The sequence below is a fragment of the Bos grunniens genome, chromosome 16 (assembly GCF_055505025.1).
Source record: "Bos grunniens cultivar Pamir isolate PY7600 chromosome 16, Bosgru_T2T1.0, whole genome shotgun sequence".
NCBI lineage: Eukaryota > Metazoa > Chordata > Mammalia > Artiodactyla > Bovidae > Bos > Bos grunniens.
In genome coordinates, this window is record NC_141180.1 from 8325315 (window position 1) to 8347016 (window position 21702).

Sequence of the window (21702 nt, forward strand, 5' to 3'; positions counted from 1 at the left end):
TCTCAGCTTCGGGAGCAAATCCTTTTGTGCGATAGAACCCGTCGCTGAATTTGTTTCTGTTTGCCAGTGTACCGGGCACTACCTGCTCTCATTATGCCGACACTCTTGTTCATTTCCTGTGGCCACTGTCACAAATGATTATGAACTTGCTGGCTTCAAAGAGCACAGTTTTATCTTCTTCTGTTCCTGAGGCTTCCCAGGTGGCTCTGGGGGTAAAGAACCTGCCTGCCAAGGCAGGAGACCAAAGACATGCAGGTTCGATCCCTGGATCGGGAAGATCCCCAGGAGAAGGGCATGACAATCCACTCCCTGCCTGGAGAATCCCATGGACGGAGGAGCCCGGTGGGCTACAGTCCATGGGGTCGTGAAGAGTCGGACACGACTGAAGTCACTTAGCACACATGCGCATTCTGGAGACCGGAAGTCTGAGATCAGGCTTGCTGTGCTAACGTCAAGGCGTTGGCAAGACTGGTTCCTCTGGGAGTGCAAGGGGAGAGTTTGATTGCCTGAGTGCTGGAGGCCAGCTGCAACCCTTGCCTCATGTTCTGCTGCTGCTTCACACTCAGGTGTGTAGCATCTTCAGATCTTCTCTGCATCCTTTCTGCTGCTCTCATCTCAGCACCTGCCGTCTGACTCCTCCTGTGTCTCTTCCATAAGGACCCTTGTGATTATGAACTCCACCTGGATAATCTAGGATGATTTCCCCATTTCAGGATCCATCACGTGATCACACCTGCAGTGTCCCTGCAAAGCCCGGTAAGCTAACTCACGTGAGTTCCAGGGTTTGAGACATGGCCTTCCTTGGAGGAGCCGTCCCTTTACCTGCCACAGCACGATCCAGTAACAGTTGCTATTTCACAGAACATCCCTTTTGCGGCACCACGGCAGTAGCTTTTTCCTCAGGAAATTTGATTATAAAATAGCAATTTGGATATGCTGCTAGTCTTATTAAAATACGAATCCGCCTGTAGAAAGAAACGATGCTTAATTTCACAGAAGTGCACATGTGAGATTTGTTGTCTTAAGGGCATTTAGAGAGCAGTATAGGGAAAAGCAGTGTAGGGAAAAGTTTTACTTGCTCAGCATTTGCTCCCCCTTCTTTGGGACCAAACCTTTCTCACCTCACTCTCAGTCTGCGTCCATCTGAGATCTAGGGGTTACCACGGGAGCCGGACTGGCCCATCCGTATGGTCCGTCTCCCCAGGTGGTGCAGTTGGAGTTTTTGTTGGAAATTGTCAGGAAGGAGAAGCTCTCTTTCTTTTGTTGCAGAGCTGTCAGGATATTGGGCTGGAGCTGTTGGGAGCCCTCTTGCTGCCATCAAGGGAGAGCCAAGTAGAGAAGGAAGACGACTTTGAGGACAGCAGAACTGATCTTTGGAAACTGTTTCAGAGATCATATTCCGAGACAAGCCACTGCAACATACTCTTAAGCACCCTACAGCCAGGAGTTCTTGAAGCCAACCCATATACCTACTTTTCAATTTCAAAAGCTGTTGTTTCTTCTTCTTCACTCATTTCATGTTGGGAGACAATTCTCCAAGGCTCTCCTGTGTTTTTGCATGTCTTATGCTCAGATACACTGACTGCTTCTGTTCCAGGCTTTCTTTCCACGAATATTTGTATAGCGAGTATCTTTGGAAAATGGAGAGAGTGTCTTCCTCTGAAGTAGATGGTATTTGATTATTGTCCAGTGAATAAAAATAATCTCCCTCTGGGGCAGAGGTCAGGCAATACTTACTGCCCATTATAAAATATTTAGATTCCTATGGCTGGGGATAATCTCCTATAATATGACCCTCTGCATATGCAGGTATCACCTGGCCCTCTTGATGTTGCATTGTGGCGTCTGGGGCTCAGGGAAATGGCACAGATGCTCTGGCTACTGTTATTACTGAGGGATAAAGTCTTTCATCTCTGTCCCAGTAGTCTTGTGTCTTCTGCGGACATGCATGAAACTGGGAGGCTAATTTGTTGCAAGTAGAGTTAAATCTCAGATCCTTCACTTATTGACAATTCAATTTGGTTAGGTTTCTGTAACTTGTAACCAGAAGCATATGACTAATGTAGCTTAGTGAGATAATGCAGGTGGCATACACCACTATCACAGGGCTTTGTTGTGATTGTTGTTCTGTCCCCAAATTGTGTCCAACTCTTTGCTACCCCATGGACTACAGCACCCCAGACTTCCCTGTCTCTCACCGTCTCCTGGAGTTTTGCCCAACTTCATGTCCATTGAGTCAGTGATGCCATCCAACCATCTCATCCTCTGTCATCCCCTTCTCCTCCTGCCTTCAGTCTTTCCCAACATCACGGTCTTTTCAAATGAGTTGGCTCTTTGCATCAGGTGGCCAAAGTATTGGAGCTCCAGCTTTAACATCAGTCCTTCCAATGAATATTCAGGGTTTATTTCCTTTTTTTTTTTTTTTTTTATTTTATTTGATTTGTTTGATCTCCTTGCTGTCCGTGGGACTCTTAACTTCTCCAGCACCACAGTTGGAAAGCATCAATTCTTTGGTGCTCTGCCTTCTTCATGGTCCAGCTCTCACATCCATGCATGACTACTGCAAAAACCATAGCTTTGACTATATGGACCTTTGCCAGCAAAGTAATGTCTCTTTTTAACATACTGTCTAGGTTTGTCATAACCTTCCTGCCAAGACGCAATCTTCTTCTAATTTCATGGCTGCAGTCACCATCTGCAGTGACTCCAGAATGCAAGAAGAGGAAATCCGTCCCTGCTTCCACCTTTACCCCTTCTATTTGCCATGAAGTGATGGGACCAGATGCCATGATCTTAGTTTTTTCTTTTTAACATTGAGTTTTAAGCTGGCTTGTTCACTCTTGTCCTTCACCCTCATCACGAGGCTCTTCAGTTCCTCTTTGCTTTCTGCCATTAGAGTGGTATCATCTGCATATCTAAAGTTGTTGCTCTTTCTCCTGACAGTCTTGATTCCAGCTTGTAACTCATGAAGTCTGGCATTTAACATGATGTACTCTGCATATAAGTTAAATAAACTGGGTGACAATATACAGCCTTGTTGTACTGCTTTCTCAATGCTGAACCAGTCAGTTGTTCCATACAAGGTTCTAACTGTTGCTTCTTGATGCACATACAGGTTTCTCAGGAGACAGGTAAGATGATCTAGTCTTCCCATCTCTTGAAGAATTTTCCACAGTTTGTTGTGAGCCACACAGTCAAAGGCTTTAGCATAGTCAATGAAACAGGTATATGTTTCTCTGGAATTCCCATGCTTTCTCTATGATCCAGCGAATGTTGACAATTTGTTCTCTGGTTCCTCTGCCTTTTCTAAACCCAGCTTGAACATCTGGAAGTTCTCAGTTCACATAGTGCTGAAGCCTAGCTTGAAGGATTTGAGTGTAACCTTACTAGCATGGGAGATGACTCCAATTGTCCAGTGGTTTGAACATTCTTTAGTACTGCCCTTCTTAGGAATTGGGATTAGAGTTGACCTTTTACAGTCCTGTGGCCACTGCTGGGTTTTCCAAATTTGCTGACATATTGAGTGCAGCACTTTAATAGCATTGTCTTTTAGGATTTTAAATAGCCTGCTGGGATTCTGTCACCTCCACTAGCTTTATTGGCCTCAGTGATTCCTAAGGCCCACATGAATTCACACTCCAGAATGTCTGACTCTGTGTGAGTGACCGCACCATCGTGGTTATTTGGGTCGTGAAGATCTTTTTTGTACAGTTCTTCTGTGTATTCTTGCCATCTCTCCTTGATCTCTTCTGCTTCTGTTGTATCTGCACCATTTCTGTCCTTTATTGTGCCCATCTTTGGATGAAACGTTCCTTTGATATTTCCAATTTTCTTGAGATTTCTAGTCTCTCCCTTTCTGTCATTTCCCTCTGTTTCATTGCATTGTTCATTGAAAAGTCCTTCTGTCTCTCCTTGTTACTCTCTGGGACTCTGCATTTAATTGTGGGTGTACCTTTCCCTCTCTCCCTTGCTTTTCACTTTTCTTCTTTCCTCAGCTATTAGTAAAGCCTCCTCAGACAACCACTTTGCCTTCATGCATTTCTTTTTCCTTGGGATGATTTTGTTTGCTCCTCCTGTACAATGTTATGAACCTCTGTCCATAGTGTCCAGAGTTCTTCAGGCACTCTGTTTACTAGGTCTGATCCCTTGAATCTATTTATCACCTCCACTGTATATTCATAGGGGATTTGATTTTAGTCGTACCTGACTGGCCTGTTGATTTTCCCTGCTTTCTTTAGTTTAAGCCTGAATTTTGCTATGAGGAGCTCATGATCTGAGCCACAGTCATCTCCAGGTCTTATTTTTGCTGACTGCATACAACTTCTCCATCTTTGGCTACAAAGAATGTCATCAGTCTCATTTCAGTATTAACCATTTGCTATTGTCCATGTGTAAAGTCGTCTCTTGTGTTGTTGGAAGAGGGTGTTTGCTATGACCAGCGTGTTCTCTTGGCAGAATTTAATTAGCCTTTGCTCTGCTTCATTTTGTATTTCAAGGCCAAACTTGCCAGTCACTCCAGGTATCCCTTGACTTCCTGCTCTTGCATTCCAATCCCCTGTGATGAATAGAACATTTTTTTTTTTTTTTTTGGTGTTAGTTCTAGGAGGTCTTCTAGGTCTTCATAGAACTGATCAACTTCATCTTCTTTGGCATTAGTGGTTGGGGGATAAACTTGGATTACTATGGTGTTGAATGGTTTGCCTTGAAAATGAACCGAGATCATTCTGTCACTTTTGAGGCTGCACCCAAGTACTGCGTTTTGGACTCATTTGTTGCTTATGAGGGCTATTCCATTTCTTCTAAGGGATTCGTGCCCACGGTAGTAGATATAATGGTCATCTGAATTAAATTCACTCATTCCTGTCCATTTTAGTTCACTGATTCTTATGATGTTGATGTTTACTCTTGCCATCTCCTGCTTAACCATGTCCAGTTTACCTTGATCCATGGAGCTGACATTCCAGGTTCCTATGCAATACTGTTGTTTACAGCATTGGATTTTACTTTCATCACCAGACACATCCACAACCGAACACCGCTCCTACTTTGACCCAGCTGCTTCCTCCTTTCTGGAGCCATTAGTATCTGTCCTTTGCTCTTCCCCAGCTGCATATTGGACACCTTCTGATCTGGGGAACTCAGCTTTCGGTGTCACATATTTTTTGCCTCTTTATACAGTTCACGGGGTTCTCAGGGCAAGTAATCTGGACTGGTTTGCCAGTCCCTCCTCTGGTGGATCACATTTTGTCAGAACTCTCCACCATGACCTGCCCATCATCAGTGGCCCTGCACAGCCTGGGTCACACCTTCACTGAGTTGCACAAGCCCCTTCGCCAGAACAAGGCAGTGGTCCATGAAGGGGTACAGGTCCTTAAGGGAAGGGTATACGGGGAGACTGTTTTATACTGAATCACTTTTTGGTATAATTTTTTTTTGCTTATATTCATCGTAATAAAGTAACTTTGAGGAGCTACATACCCTGCTGTGACTTTTAAAGTAGGCACCTAACTTTTTCTATTGTAAATTTAAATAATTATAAAAGACCTAATTTTTGTCACATTATAAATGCTGATGTTTAAATGCAAAACTGATAGCTCTAAATAATATAAATTATAAATAACTTAGTGATTTAATACTGACCATCATCCTTTTAAAAATATAAATGAGCAAGCCCTTCTTTCACAGTATTTCCTTGATATCATATTTCTGTTTAATTTCTTTGGTACAATTTTGTCTTGTCTCAGTTATTTTCTTATTCAACTATCATACTTCTCTGCAGCATTGATTTTGTTTGGTTTTCTGTCACCATAAGGCTAGAAATAGGAACATTTTTCTCCTGGGTTGAGTTGTCATTACAGTTCTTATTAATACGTAACTCAAAGGTGATACTTTTGATAACTATTAAACATGAAAAGTAAATTTCTCTTGAAATGGATGAAGTAGGGATTTATGGTTATTTGATTAAAGGAATTATCTAATTGTTGCTTTAGTTTGTTCCACTATTGTAAAGCTTTTGATTTAAAATATAGCTGCTGCTGCTGCTAAGTCGCTTCAGTCATGTCTGACTCTGTGCGACCCCAGAGACGGCAGCCCACCAGGCTCCCCAGTCCCTGGGATTCTCCAGGCAAGAACACTGGAGTGGCTTGTCATTTCTATACAGCCTAGCAAAGTGCTAATATCTTGAGAATTTTCTCTAGGCAAACACACACGTATATCCAGCGTCTAAAGGATGCTTCTCATGACCCCTGCCAGTTACTGCCTTGCCTTATTCTGACATCTAAATGCATAGCTTTCTTGAGTAGCTGGTTTGTTTGTTTAATGCACATACACATATATTATGTGATTCTACAAGGAGAGGGGATTACATAATATGTATTCTTTTTTGTCTCACTTTTTTTTTTTGCTCAATATCATGTTGAGAGATTCATCCATATTTTGGACTGTGGTTATAGATTTTTTCCCCTGCTTGTTACTACTATAAAGTGTTTCATTGTGTGAACGTGCTACAATTTATCCATTTTACTGTTGTTGAACATGATAGCAGTAAGGTCCTATGGACTGTCATATATATGACGTGGTGAAGATCTGTGTGCATTTTTGCTGGGTTTTTACTGGAGAGGGACTGCCATGTCAGTGGGTGTGCATATATTCAGCTTTCGTAGAGGTGGTCAAATAGTTTCTCAAAGTGTTGTACTGATTCCCTTAAGGGTTTTACATCCTAGAGCAATATCCTGAATAAGAAGAATGGGGAAGAAGCTTCTCCTTGTTTTTTGTGTTTTTTTTTTTTTGTAAAGTGAGATGAAAGCCATGTGTCTGTGTGTGTGAGACTGAGAGGGAGAGAAGGAGGAGAAGGGCAAGGAGAAACTTAGCCTCAGATTAATTTTTAGGATCTGGAAATTCATTCTTCCAAAGTTTTCCATGTTATTGTATGCATTCGCAGTTTGAAGGCTGCTGCTCTAAAGGGAAAGAAGGTCACTTTGTCCTTTGAGTCCTACCTCATCATCTTTATTCAAGCCCAAAGGAAAAGAAGTGTTAATATGAGCTAGACAGTGGTTGAGGTTAGCATGTATCAGTTAGCCACTGCTACGTAACAAAACCACCCCAAAACTTAGTGGCTTAAAAGAACAAGCGTTTATGTAATGCACAGATCTCTTCCAGCTGGAGTCTGGCTTATCTAGGATAGCTGCATGAATCCATCTGTGGGTCAACTGTCGTTGCATTGGGTTTGCTGATCTTAGCTGGGCTGTCATGTCTCTAGGGCCTTCGCTGGGATGAACTGGCTGAGTCAGGTCTTCTCTGTGTTGATTTCTGACCCTTCAGCAGACCTGTCCTGGCCTGTTCATGCGGCAGTCATAGTGGTTCAAGAGAGGGGGCAGACAGCGTGCAGAGCTTTTCAGGCTCAGAACCATAATCAGTCTTGCTGCATCCTTTGGCCAAAGTGTGTGGTATACTAGCCCAGACTCAAGGAGAGAGGAAATAGATTTCATCTCCTCATAGGAAGAACTGCGAAATCAGATTGTGAAGGGTGTTGACACAAGTAGGCGGGAAGGACTGTGACTGACCATGGTTTGCAATCTATCTTAATTGCTTATTAAGCAATTAATAAGAGGCACAGAAAAGCTGCCACAGGAGCATGGTCATTTAAATGATCCCAATTTGTCATCTCTCCCCTGGCCTCTTTCCAGATTCTCTCCCTCTTCTCCCTGCAGAGACTTTCTCTGCCTCCTATGTGGTCACTTGGACCCTTTGGTTGTTTTGGTTGGGGAAGGGCAGGAGTGGGCCTGGGAGTTCTGTGTCTTTCTGTGAAATAATCGGTGACGTGTGTGTGTGTGAGACAGATAGGGAGGGGTTCATACTGTTAAAGTCTGGGACATTGAGACATTCAAGCTGATCTGACTTAAAGAAGCTTCCCAGTGGTTCAGTCTGGAGTCCACATAGGGTGTGGGGCCAGAGCCCCAGCTACTAACCAAGTTTTCCTTTGCTTTCCTTTGCATAGATGCCTAGGCTATTTAGAGTTTCCTGAGTTCTCTGACTCAGTATGATTTAATGGTTCTTAGTAGTGTCCATTATTACTATTTTAGTTCTTTACTGTTTGTTAAGTAATTTCCAGGGCACTAGTTCAGTTGGTTTTTCTGCAACCCCCTGGGAGATAGCTTAGGCAGACATCATTCCAGTATTACTAATAACTGAGGCTCAGAGAGGTCAGGAAACTTGGTCATAGTTACGCAGCTCAGAAGCTGAGGAACCAGGTGAGTCAGAAGCCTTTGACTCTAAATCCCATAGCTTTACATTGTACCACTGTGGCCTCTCTGTGAGGCCTAAGCTATAACAGGAGACCCCGTTTTCATCACAGAACATCCCCGAGTGTCACTGTTGGAGACAAAGTCCCGGGTGCCTGGCTTGTTCTGTTCCTGATAGTTATCAGTGTGGGGGTGGGGGAAGAGACCAGACCTCCAGCTTCTGGAGCTGATAGACCAGCCCCCTGAGCCCTAGATGGGTGGCCCCTAGCTGGTCTGCATCTCTCTGCAAGTAAAGCCGTCCCCCCTTATCCTTGGTTTCACTTTCCTCAGTTGCCTGTTGGCAACTGTGATCTGAAAATATTAAATGGAAAATTCCAGAAATGAGCTATTCTTGTTTTACATTGCACGCTGTTTGGAGTTAGTGTGGTGATGTCTCTTGCCGCCATGCTCCGTCCCACCCGGGACATGAATCATCCCTTGGCAGAGCTTGTCCCTACTAATCACTTAGCTGTCCCCAGGTCAGCTCTCTGTGTTACAGTGCTCTGTTCAAGTAACCCTCCTTTTACTTAATACTGGTTCTGAAGCGCAAGAGTAGTGATGCTGGCAATTTAGTTATGCCAAGGAGAAAGCAGTAAGTGCTTTAAGTGAAAAGGTGGACGGTTTTGACTTAATAGGGGAAAAAAAAATCATATGCTGAGATGCGAAGAGCTACAGTAAGAATGAAATTTCTACATGTGAAATTATGGAGAAGGAACAAGAAATTCATGCTAGTTTTGCTGTTGCACGACAAACTACAGAAGCTATAGCCATGGTACATTACAGATGCTTAATTAAGATGGGGAAAACATTAAATTTTACAATAAGATATTTTGAGAGAGAGAGAGACCATATGCACATACTTTTATTGCAGTGAGTGAACATGAAAGTCGCTCAGTCGTGTCCAACTCTTTGCAACCCCATGGACTATACAGTCCATGGAATTCTCCAGGCCAGAATACTGGAGCGGGTAGCCTTTCCCTTCTCCAGGGGATCTTCCCAACCCAGGGATCGAACCCAGGTCCTCCACATTGCAGGCTGATTCTTTACCAGCTGAGCCACAAGGGGAAGCTGTTTATTACAGTATACTGTTAACAATTGCTGTATTTTATTATCAGCTGGTATTTATCTCTTACTGTAAATTAAGTGCCTACTTTGTAAATTTAACTTTATCACAGGTGTGTATGCATAGGGGAAAAGAGCATCCACGAGGTTTAGTACTATCTGCAGTTTTGGGCATCCTCCGGGGTCTTGGAACACGTCTCCTGCGTGTAAGGAGGGACTGCTGTAGTTTCGCCCTGACCTGCTTGGGTGGTGAAGGCCTCTGGCTCTCCTGGCCCCAGCCCTCAGGGTGTTGGTTTTGCCTCTTTCTGGCTCACTCAGGCATTGCACTAGCTTGCCCTTTGTTTCTCGTTATCCTTGCTCAGACCAAGAAAGCAAGAGGGAGAGGATGGTTTTGTCTGGGCGTGCTGTCTGGATTACCAAAGAAACCAAACAGTCTCGGGAATGGTTGCTGGAAGAGCCTGTGATCATGATGTATTATGTTGTGCGGTGCTGGAAATGCAGCAGAAGGCAGCAGCGTGGGCTGGTTGTGGTTCTTTTCTTTGCAGTAAAGATCAGAAAGTGGAATCTATCCGGGCGAACTTTCCCTGGCCTAAGGAATTCTGTTGGGCACTGCGGTCCTCTCCCTGGAGTGTAAGTAAAGCAGTCAAGTATTCCCCTGAATATTCAGTAAATGAGAATGAAAACTATGAAGAAAACCTTATCACTGTCTTAAAGGTAGAAAAAAAGCAGAATCCTGTTTGGGGAGCAGCTGTGTGGTTCCACACAGGATTGTGTGAGAGTTAGAGCTTCCTGCCGACAGGCATTTGAGTCGTATCTGGACCATTTTTCTCTGCGGTGACCCTGTGACGGATTCCTGCAGCCTCCCAGCTGCCCCTACCCCACCCCACCCCCAGCCATATTTCCTGCTGCTGTAGAGTATTCTTTACAAGGGAACCTACTTAGAAGAGCATGGCAAAGGAGGTGCTATGGATTGAATTGTGCCTCCAAAAAGATATATATATGGAAGTCTGCAACCCATGGCGTTGCTGGTACAGGAAGCAGCAGGTAGAGATAACCGGTCTGGAAGTCTACATCTCCCTGTACAGGGAGCAGGCGGGCAGGGCCGATGCTCTGCTCAGGAGCTGCCTGGCATCCAGCCAGCCCCAGGCTCGAAGCCTCTGTCCCCCGGTGCCAGCCTAGCAGCATGACCGCAGCGCCTCTCTGCTCCCCGCTGTTCTCCTCTGGGTATTGTCACAGTCCAGCTGCTGCCAGCTCTTGCCCAGAGAAGGAGGCAGCTGCTGATTTTAGCCCTATTTAGGTCTCTCGGCAGCACGTCTCAGGACTTTTATTTATTTTTCTGGTGGCATTTTCATGTGACCTTGGAGGAAAAAAAAAAAAACACTGAGAAGATTATCCGTAAAATAAAAGGGAAATCGAATATTCTGTTTTAAATGGTGATTGTGTTCCTTTGCTGTTAGAAAGGGCTTCCCAGGGTTAGAAAGGGCTTCCCGGGTGGCCCTAATGGTCAAGAACCCACCTGCCAATGCAGGAGATGTAAGAGATGCGGGTTTGATCCCTGGTTTGGGAAGATGCCCTGGAGGAGGGCATGGCAACCCACTCCAGTATTCTCGTCTAGAGGATCCCATGGACAGAGGAGCCTGGCGGGCTACAGTCCATGGGGTCGCCAAGAGTCTGAAGTGACTTAACATACATGCACACTGTTAAAAGACTTCCAGGGCCAAGGGTATATACCAAAGGGAGTTACCTATAACTTTGACTTTTAGGGGGAGCAGAAAGCAAGTAACTGAGGGTTGAGCTAGGGGATATAGCGCTCTTCCCAGAGATTATTAGAAAGATGTCCCTGGCTTGCTTGGAGGAGGCCAAGCCACCCGGTTTATGACGACATGAAAACATGGAATTTTGCTTGATAAACCGGATTTACCTTTCTGCAACGTTTGTCTCCACATTGGGTGAACGGCACCATCCTCATTTGTCTTGGTTCCAAGTTGGGTTTCCTATATGAGAAGGATTTTGAGCCATTTGTTTTTTGTATCCTGAGGGCTGTCAGTCACAGACGACCAAAAAGATGTCAGATGATGTAATGAGTGCTATTACTTGGCTGACTTTCAAATAACAGATACAGTCAAATGGCGGCCACACAGACCTGTCTTTGGAGCCATGTCTTTCCTCAGAAAGTCATTGTTTCCTGAGCTAGAAGAAACCAGAAAACTTATAATAAAATGGTTTTCTGCTCCAGTTTTATCATTCTGTTTGTGTCCGCAGTTACCTATCACTTACTTTCTCATCCTTGAAGCTTGCCTCTTGATTACTTTTCTTCATGGCTGCCTCAACAAGGTGGCTGGAGGGGATGGGTCCTACTTTTTGCCTTGCTGTAAAAAAAAAAGTGCTATCCTGGGGAGGATCGTACTAAATGAAGCAAAAGTGCATAGCAAGAAAATAAGATGTATAAAAAGAGTCTCTGTCTATTTGATTCAGGAAAAAGAGGCACAGTGGGCAGATGAGTCTGGATAAGGCTAAAATCATTTTTATTTTTTAAATTAATTTTTTTTTAATTTTGGCTGTGCCTGGTCTTTAGTTGCAGCACGTGGGATCTTTCATTGCATCATCCATGCTCTCACTTGCAGCACCTGGGTTCTAGAGATCGAACCCAGGTCCCCTGCACTGGGAGCATGGAATCTTAACCACTGGACTAGTAGGGAAGTCCCTAGGCTAAGGTTTTTTGTTTTGTTTTGTTTTGTTTTTTAACAGAGAAAATTACTTTAAGGAAAGGGCCTTCCTGTATTCCTTCTGGTCTTTGTGCTGGATGCTTGGGATACAGTGAAAACCAACTATGGCAAAATATTTCACAGTGCTTTGGGACATAGTGCTTAGGGAAAGACTGCTTTGGAGACAGAGAGGCGAATGGTTAACTTTATCTTCCGGGTGAGAAATTCACCATGGAGGAGGTGACAGAGTTGGGCTTAACGGGATGAGTAAGTATCAGACTTGGGGGATCGGCACAGTTTACCCAAAGGCATAGAAGCATAATATTGCACATCCGGGAAACTGCAAGCATCTTAGGATCACAGCAGGAGAGGATGAGAAGCTTGATGTCAGGGAATAGGCTGATTGCACCAGGGAACACCAGGAAGGTAGCTGGAAAGCAAGGTAATGAAGGCCATGCCTGCCATGCCGTGGAGCGTGGGCTTCATCCTTAATAGGCTGCAAATAGGGTTGGGTCCCAGGAAGACTTGGGCCAGAGAGTGGCACAGATCTCATTTCTGAAAGATTCTGAAAGAGGTAATGTGGGGACGGATTTGGAGGAAAGCAGTACTAGGATCAGGAGGGCCAGCCACGTGATGAGTGACAAGGGCTCCTGGTGTCAGAGGACAGGAGAGACGGAAGGGACCTTCAGAATTCTCCCACAGAAGATTTTAGGGAGTCACTAAGTCTTCATATTTGTGCAGTTTAATAGTTTTGGCCCCTGAGTCAAGGACAGAAATACTCGATGTCTATCCACTGTTTTTGTAGTTCCTCCTGGTTGTAAGTGAAAGCCGTTCAGTTGTGTCCGACTCTCTCTGACCCTATGGACTATACAGTCCATGAAATTCTTCAGGCCAGAATACTGGAGTGGGTAGCCTTTCACTTCTCCAGGGGATCTTCCCAACCCAGAAATCGAATCCAGGTCTCCCGCATTGCAGGTGGATTCTGTACCAGCTGAGCCACCAGGAAAGCCCTTTTGTAGCTCACATAGATTCATTTCTGAATTTTGGAGAAAGAATGGCCAGTACACATTTTCCCTCTGTTTCTTTACCTTTGCTCCTGAAGTAATATTGGTAAAATTATTAACATCGTTCTGCTCACATGGCCCCTTCTATCAAAAATATTTTGGAGAATATCCACATGCAAAAGAATGTAGTTGGACTCTTACCTCATCCCATATATAAAAATTAACTCAAAATGCATCAAAGACCTAAATTGTAAGAGCAAAAACTATAAAACTCTTGCAAGAAAGTATAGGGATCAATCTTTGTGACCTTGGATTAGCCAATGGTCTCTTTGATATGACACCAAAAACACAAGCAACAGAAGAAAAAAATAGATCAATTGGACATCATCAAAATAAAAAATTTTTGTGATTGAAAGGACATCAAGAGAGTGAAAATGCAACCAAAATATGAGAAAAATTTGCAAACCATATATCTGATAATTTATGTCAAGAATATATAAAGAATTATTGTAACTCAATAGTAAAATGACATATAGCAATTTAAAAATGACAAAGGTGATTAGACATTTATCCAAAGAAGATATTCAAACACCCAACAAGCACATGACAAGATATTCAAAATCATTAACCATCAGTAAAATGCAAATTAAAACCACACTGAGATACCACTAATATGGCTGTAATAACAGATAAAAAATGGAAAATAAGTGTTGGAGAGGATGTAGAAATATCCAAACCCTCATACACTGCCTGTGGGAATATAAAGCAGAAAACAAATGCTCTGGAGTATAGTCTGGCAGTTCTTCAAAAGGTTCAGCATGGGGACTTCCCTAGCGGTCCAGCAGTTAAGATTCTGTGCTTCTACTGCAGGGGGTGTGGGTTCAGTCCCTAGTTGGGGAACTAAGAGCCTACGTACCACACAGTGCAGCCAAAAAATAAAAGTAAGTAAAAATTTTAAAAATAATAAGTAGGACTTTAAAAAGTTAAACATAGAATAACCATATGGCTCAGCTATTTAATCCTAGGTATATACCCACACCAAAAACTTTGTACATGAATGCTCATAGCAAATTATTGACAATAGCCAAAAAAGTAAAAACAGCCTGTATGTCTATTGATGAACAGATAAATAAGATGTGGTATATCCATACAGTGGAGGGCTCTCCAGGTGACTCACTGGTAAAGAATCTGGCTGCCAATGCAGGAGACATGGGTTCGATCCCTGGGTCGGGAAGATCCCCTGGAGAAGGGAATGGCAACCCACTCCAGTATTCTTGCCTGGAGAATACCATGGACAGAGGAGCCTGGTGGGCCACAGTCCATAGGGTCACAAAGAGTCAGACATGACTTAGTGATTAAACAACAACAGTATCCATACAGTGGACTATTATTCAGCAATAAAAAGGAAGGGAGTACTGATTCATACTATGACATAGGTGAATCTTGAAAACTTTATTATAAGTGAAAGAAGCCAGTCATTAAGGACCACATATTGTATGATTTCATTTATATGAAATGCTCAGCATAAGCAAATCTACGGAGACAAAAATATGTTAGGGCTAGGAGGATTGGAGTTTGGAGGGTGATGGCTAATGAGCTTGGGGTTCCTTTTGTGGGGTGATGAAATGTTCTGTAATTGATTGTGGTGATTCCTATGAGTATATGAACAACCATTGAATTATTAATATATATATATACTTTACATGGGTGAATTGTGTGGTATTTCAGTTCTGTTTCAATAAGCCTGTTAAAAATAGTTTAGAGATAAAAGGTAGTTGATCTGACACGGTTCTCCTATCTTTTCCTCCAGACATCTGTCAGCTCATCCATCTAACCTCTGTCTGTCCATCCATCCTCCCTTTATCAGTTCACGCATTTACCTATCTACCTTTTCTTCCACCCTCTTATCCCACCCTATCTGATTTCTCCTTCCTCGCTCACTCTGTAAATCCAAAAAAATAAAAAAGATTCATCGGTCATCTGCTCAAGTCCAGGAATCATTCTCGTCCCTGACTTTCATGTTAGTTTGGTATTTCTGGTGTCCTTATGCTTTGCAACTGCCTAGCATAAGGTGACTTTTCCAAGCTCTCCAGAGGAAATAACTCTTTATCAATCCATCTGGCAAACAGATGGATGCATGGATATAGGGAAAGTGTAGAGACTGATATGTAGCCAGGGACATGTTGAAATGGTAGGAAACGTGGGTCACATCTCACCTTCTGAAAAGTCCTCAGACTGGTGTGCAGGACATTTTCTGGCTTTGTTTATTTGCTGTGACTACTCGGTGTTAAATAGATATGACATTCTCTCCTGCCTCCTGTCTGTGGCTCAGTGCAGGTTTGACGCCGGTTGCTGCACTTCTCATTATTAACACAATGCGGAGTGATTTCAAGGTTGACCTGGTCTAACACAGCTTTCTTAATGAGATTGCTCCCCTTGTGTCATCGTTATCAGTGTGATGTCAGCCTCTCTCTTGCCCAGCTCTGGCACAGTTGTTTCAGAACATCATTGCCCATCAGAACCACCTGACCAGCTTATTATGCATGACCCCAAGATTTCTGTAAGAGATTCTGATTCAGTAGGTTTAGGGTAGCACCCCAAATATGTATTTTTATCTTAGTGAACACTCCTAATGATTCTAAAGGAAATGCTGTTTATGTCCCCCTTAAAATACTGTCAGCATTTGACCTGTTAATACCCGCATTGGTTAGCAATATGGGAAATTTCTAGTTTCCCTTCCAGTGTCCTCCTCTTCAAGCCTGGAAGAGTTGCACTATGGCTGAGAAGCAGCAAACATTATTCTGTGTGTGACCCTCTCCCACTGAGTTTAGTGGGTAGAATTTATAGTGAGCTTGGAGATTCTGGAAGGAGTTAACAACCCAGCAGCTCTAGGAGACATTCACATATCCAGTGATGTGGACAATCCAAACAAACGTATTCAAATAATCAGCATCTGTATTTAGAGACATATTTTTTAGATATCAGATTTTTGTACCCTCTTCAATTTGCTTGATTTGATAGGAAAAACAAACTCAAAATTTAGGAGACAGGATGGTGGGGGATGGGCCTTAGGGAGAGGATGAACTGGGGTCAGGGGGAATGGAATGGGGGCAATGTTAGCTATAATGAAAACTTTTCTCTCTAAACACAGATAAGTGAGTATTGACTCCTACATGGTGGGCGTGAAGCTTTACAATGCCTCTGGATCTGCACATACCTCCAAATGCTGTGTGGACATGTGTTTTCCTGATGAAGACATTAATCCATCAGCGCATGAGATCCCTCATTATCATCACCATCAAAATGCCTTTGTGAAGCCCCTCATTCCATACAGAGCTGTTGTTAAAAATCAAGGCTAATGCCAGCCACCCTTTGTTATTTGGAATTTTGGTGTCTACAACATTGTTGATGTACACCAACAAGGAAAGAGGAGGCTTAAGCTAAATTTCAGTTATATACAAGAGAGAAAATACTGTGTTGAGATCTTATGTATGTATCTCTCTTTACATGTTGCAAAGCACTGCCATTTGCATCCAGTCCTGTAATACAGATTGAATTATTATGCTTATTCAGTGGGTGAGAAAACTAGAACTTAGATGAAGTAACTTGCCAAACCCATTGAGCTAGAAAATGGCAGAGCTGAGACTCGAACCCATGTCATCTAACTCCTTCTTCAGTGCTAGTTTCACAACATCACATTGCTAAGAAAATGCTGGTGTTTCTGCTTAAGTATCTGTCTGGAGTTGATAATTTAGGAATCCTACTTTGTTATTCTTCATGGTATGCATATAAACCACTGAACACTGCCTGAAAAGAACTATATAAATGTGACATGAGTATCAATGGTTCATGTACCCTAGTGTGTTTTGTGAGGAGATGGATGTCTATCCAGTGGGGCAGGAAAATTTCAGTACTTACCCTAAAAGCCCAGGAAGCCTTCCTAAAAGTGGTAGATTTTGTCTTTCAATTTATAAAGTTTTCTTGAATGTTTATTTAAAACTATAACATACGTAGATTAAAGTGCATTAATCTTAAGCATACACTAAAGCAGGATGAATTTTTATGAACTGAACATACCTGTTTAGCCAATACCTCGTGTTCTAGAAGTTTTTCCTTGTGACCCCTCCTAGTCACAGGCCACTCTATGGTAAACAACATCCTGATGTGTGATGTCGCTGATTAATTTTGCTTGTGTTTGACCCTTATTTAAATAGAAGAATAAGATACTATCAGTTCTGCTATAATGCTTGTTTTGGGAATGCAAATTTCCATCCTGACTGATACATTAGGGAACAATTTGAGCATAATGCAATTTAGTGTGCTTATGCACAGCGTTGTCCTCAAGAAACTCTAGGTGAATGCCGAAAACCGCACCCAGCTGAGCTGAGCCCAGTAGGAATATACAACACGCACACACCTCAGCTCTAACAGCCACCTCAGTTCGTTTAGCTTGTTACGAGCCACACCAGCTACCCTGTCTACTATTGCAACACTCCATCCAATGTCAGATGACCCTCCTTCCCCAACTTGGTGATAACTGGCAAGTTGCAACCCCTCTGACACCTGCTTCCATAAGCAAACTTAAGATCTTTGTAAACCCGAAGTACTGTTTGTTTTAACATTTGTGTGTGTATGTGTGTTCGTGTGCGCTCAGTCAGTCAGTTGTGTCTGACTATTTGTGACCCCAGGGACTGTAGCCCACCAGTCTCTGTCCATGGGATTTCCCAGGCTAGAGCACTGGGGTGGGTTGCCATTTCCTACTCCAAGGGATCTTTCCAACCCAGGAATCAACACAGTTCTTAACCATTTTACATATGTAAAACCATGTTACTTTGATTAAATGTCTTTTTCTTTTTGTCTTTTGTGTGTTACTGGCAAGGCTTTTGAGTGTTATGCCCCTTTGTTTTTTTTTTCCTTAGGCCCTATGATGTTAATTGCATGATTTTGCATAGTGTGGTGATTTTTAGGACCACATATATCATGTTTGAACAGATCTGACTGCATTTCTCTTTTTTGTCTTCTTTTAACATTATGTTTGAGAGATTCATCGATATCATTATGTATAGCAATAGTTTTTTCACTTTCATCGATGTATAATATTTCATTGTATGAATATACCACAATTCACGTATCTCCTCATGTAGTATCCTGTTGATGGAGTTTTAAGATTGTTTTTAGTTTGAGGCTATTACAAATAATGTTGCTGTGAAAAATCTTGTACAGATCTGTTACTACACATATGTGCATATTTCTGTTGGGTACAAACCCAGGAGTGAAACTGGTGGGTCTTAGGAAGATATGTATGTGATCAGTTTCAGTAGAAGTCACCAGTTTTCTAATGTTGTTGTACCAATGTATTCTTTAGCCAGTATACACAAGTGATTCTAGTGATTCTATATCCTCTTCAAAACTTGGAGTTGTCCATCTTCTTGATTTTAGCTCTTCTACTGTGTGTGTGTTGTGTGTGTGTGTGTGTTATTTCATCCTGAATGTACTTGCATTTCCCTGATGACTAAAGTGTAAGTATCTTTGCAAATGTTTACTGACCACTTGTATATTCTCTTTTGTGAAATACCATTAGAAGTCTGGCTATTTTTAAAAAATGGAGTCAGTTTCCTTTTCCCCCTTGATTTGTAAGCATTCTTTAAATGCTCCATGTTGAGAGTCTCTTGTTGGTTTTATGTATTGCAGATATGTTCTCCCCATCTAGAGCTTTCGTATTTTACCCTTTTAATGATGTTTTCTGATGAACAGAAGTTTTTAATTTTCATTAAGTCCTGTTTACCAGTATTTTCCTTCATTGTTAGTGGTTTCTGTGTCCTCATTTAGGAATGTTTGTTTACCTAAAGATCATTAAGATATCACTTTATATTGTCTTCTAGAACTTGTACTTTTTTACTTTTCCCATTTAGATCTCCATTTAGAATTAATTTTTGTGTATGATATGAGATAGGGATGCATATTTTTTTCTGTGTGAATATCTAATTGACCCAGCAACAGTGATGGAAAAGATCATTTCCCCACTGATGTGCAGTGCAGTCTTTGTCATAAATCAGATGTCCAATGGTTTGTTTCTTGGGCCAAGACTGCAGTGTCTTACTTAACAAAGTTTTCTAAGTCTTGTTGCCGATAATATAATTTTAGTAAGTAGCAGAAGACAGAGGCAGTAAGTAAGTTTATGTGGTCATTGCAGAACATCAGTTCTCCATTTACTCTTACTAAATATGTTTGATTTTTGTTGCAAAGACACTTACAAGCAGCTGGACTTGAAGGCTTGTTTGTGAAAACTCCTGAGAATGAGAAGACTATCCATGTTATTATATAAATTCATAGAAGATTACCCTCACACTCTCTGGTCTGAGCTTCTTGTGTTGGCAGAATAAGTTCATTTTTTCCAGTTTCTCAAGGATGTTCCTGCCACTGCATGCCCTAATCCAGTCCTTTCAGGCCTAATCAGCAGGCTACGAACACACCCCCAAGCCCCAGGATTAGAAGTCAAAACAAAAACCCATAAAGACAAGGCACTGAATCTTAACTTTTTTTACTTTTATGAAAATGATAATATCTCTGGGAAGTAAAGTATGTTCCTTTTGGAAATACATTTTTATTACAATGAGGAAATTTTAAAAGTTACAAAAAAAGAAAAATTACCTGTAATCTCATTGTTGTTGTTGATTTGGCAAGTCGTGTCCAACTCTTTGGGACCCCATGAACTGCAACACACCAGGCTTCCCTGTCCTTCACTATCTCCCTGACTTTGTTCAAACTCATGTCCATTGAGTCAGTGATGCCATCCAACCATCTCATCCTCTGTCATCCCCTTCTCCTCTTTCCCTCAGTCGTTCCCAGCTTCAGGGTCTTTTCCAATGAGTTGGCTCTTCACAGCAGGTGGCCAAAGTATTGGAGCTTCAGCATCAGTCCTTCCAATGAATATTCGGGGTTGATTTCCTTCAGGATTAACTGGTTGGATCTCTTTGCAGTCAAAGAGACTCAGGAGTCTTCTCCAGCACCACAGTTTGAAAGCATCAATTCTTTGGCACTCAGCCTTCTTTATGGTTCAACTCTCACATTCATACATGACTACTGGAAAAACCATAGTTTCAACTAGATGGACCTTTATCAGCAAAGTGATGTCTCTGCTTTTTAATATGCTGTCTAGATTTGTTATAGCTTTTCTTCCAAGAAGCAAGCATCTTTTAATTTCATGGCTGCAGTCACCATCCAACAATGATTTTGGAGCCCAAGAAAATGAAATCTGACAGTTTCCACTAGCCCAGAAATAATCATTGTTAACATTTTGTCTTTGCTCACAGATCTTGCAGAAATTCACCATTTATCTTCTATATATGAGTTTTTTATACTATTAACCATGGCATATAAAAATTAGTATAAGCCAAAATCCTAGATACTTTATATAAAACATCTTCTCATTTATATTTAAAATATTTTTGAGGAATTATAGGGTAATTGACACTATATAAAGGTCATTGGGTCATCATTGTGAAAGCATCCCCAGTTGTCCCAATCTTGAGTAAAATTACATGTTCAAATCTTCAAAGAAGGAAAAAAGTGAAAGTAACAGGTGATTTTTTTTCTCTATCGTATTATCAATAGGTCCCTAGAGCTGGTGTAACAGAGTACCACACACAGGTTGGCTTAAACAACAGAATTTATTCTCTCACAGTTCTCGGAGCCAGAAGTCTGAAATGAGGGTGGTCAGCTGGGCCATGCTCCTCTGAGACCCTGGGGAGAATCCTTCCTCGTCTGTTTCTGGTGGTGGCTGGCAATCCCTGTTATCTGGCGGTGCATCACAGTAATCTCTGTGTCTGTCGTCACACGGCAGGCTCCCTGACTGTCCATCTGTCCTGGTGTCTCTTTTTCTTCTTTTTATAAGAACATCAGTCATACTGGATTTAGCACCCACTCCAGTGAACTATGACCTCATCTTAACTTGATTACAAATTGACTTGGATTACTCTGCAAAGACTGCATTTCTAAATAAGGCCATATTCTGAGACAGTGGGGATTAAGACTTAAACGTGTCTTTTGGAGGGCTGCCGTTCAACCTATAACACCATTTCCTGTCTTCACCCACCCCACCGGGTAAGGTGTACTTTGTCTTACCTAGACGCCTGCCTGTCACTCTGACCAGCAGAGATGCTTAGACAAATGTGTTCTGTGAAACTTCTTGGGGGCATCACCCTCTGCACTGACCCTTTCACTACCACCAACCTTAGAGCCCCTTCTACTCACCTTTTCTCACCTCTTATCCCAGTTTTTTGTTGTTCATTCTCTAAGTCATGTCCAACTCTTTGTGATCCCAGGGACTGAAGCACACTGGCCTTCCCTGTCCTTCACTATCTCTTGGAATTTGCTCAAACTCATGTCTATTGAGTTGGTGATGCCATCCAACCATCTCATCCTCTGTCCCCCCTTTCTCTTCCTGCCTTCAGTCTTTCCCAGCATCAGGGTCTTTGCCAATGAGTCAGTTCTTCCTGTCAGGTGGCCAAAGTATTGGAGCTTCAGCATCAGTCCTTCCAGTGAATATTCAGGATTGATTTCCTTCAGGATTGACTGATTTGATCTCCTTGCCGTCCAAAGAGTCTGGTAAATAGTTTCAGGAATCTTCAGTAGAGCTAGTGGACTCACTCT

General features: G+C 42.3%; 1 protein-coding gene across 47 annotated transcripts in view; it reads left to right on the top strand.

The window, feature by feature from the left end:
- Positions 1 to 21702, top strand: part of HHAT (hedgehog acyltransferase) — a 354661-nt gene that overhangs the window by 304461 nt on the left and 28498 nt on the right. For 17 of the 47 annotated variants that reach the window (XR_015143028.1, XR_015143021.1, XR_015143022.1 and 14 more), the window contains one exon: positions 9887 to 9971. The exons of 22 other annotated variants lie outside the window; for them this stretch is intronic. Coding sequence is in view for 7 of the 25 variants with exons in the window: in XM_086343254.1 (XP_086199380.1) it covers positions 9887 to 9971 (85 nt within the window). In the remaining 18 variants the exon portion in view is untranslated. Of the gene's footprint in view, positions 1 to 2633; positions 5057 to 9886; positions 9972 to 16201; positions 19901 to 21702 lie in introns of those variants that run through there. 8 more of the 47 variants (XR_015143039.1, XR_015143046.1, XM_086343262.1 and 5 more) reach the window with 3 other exon arrangements.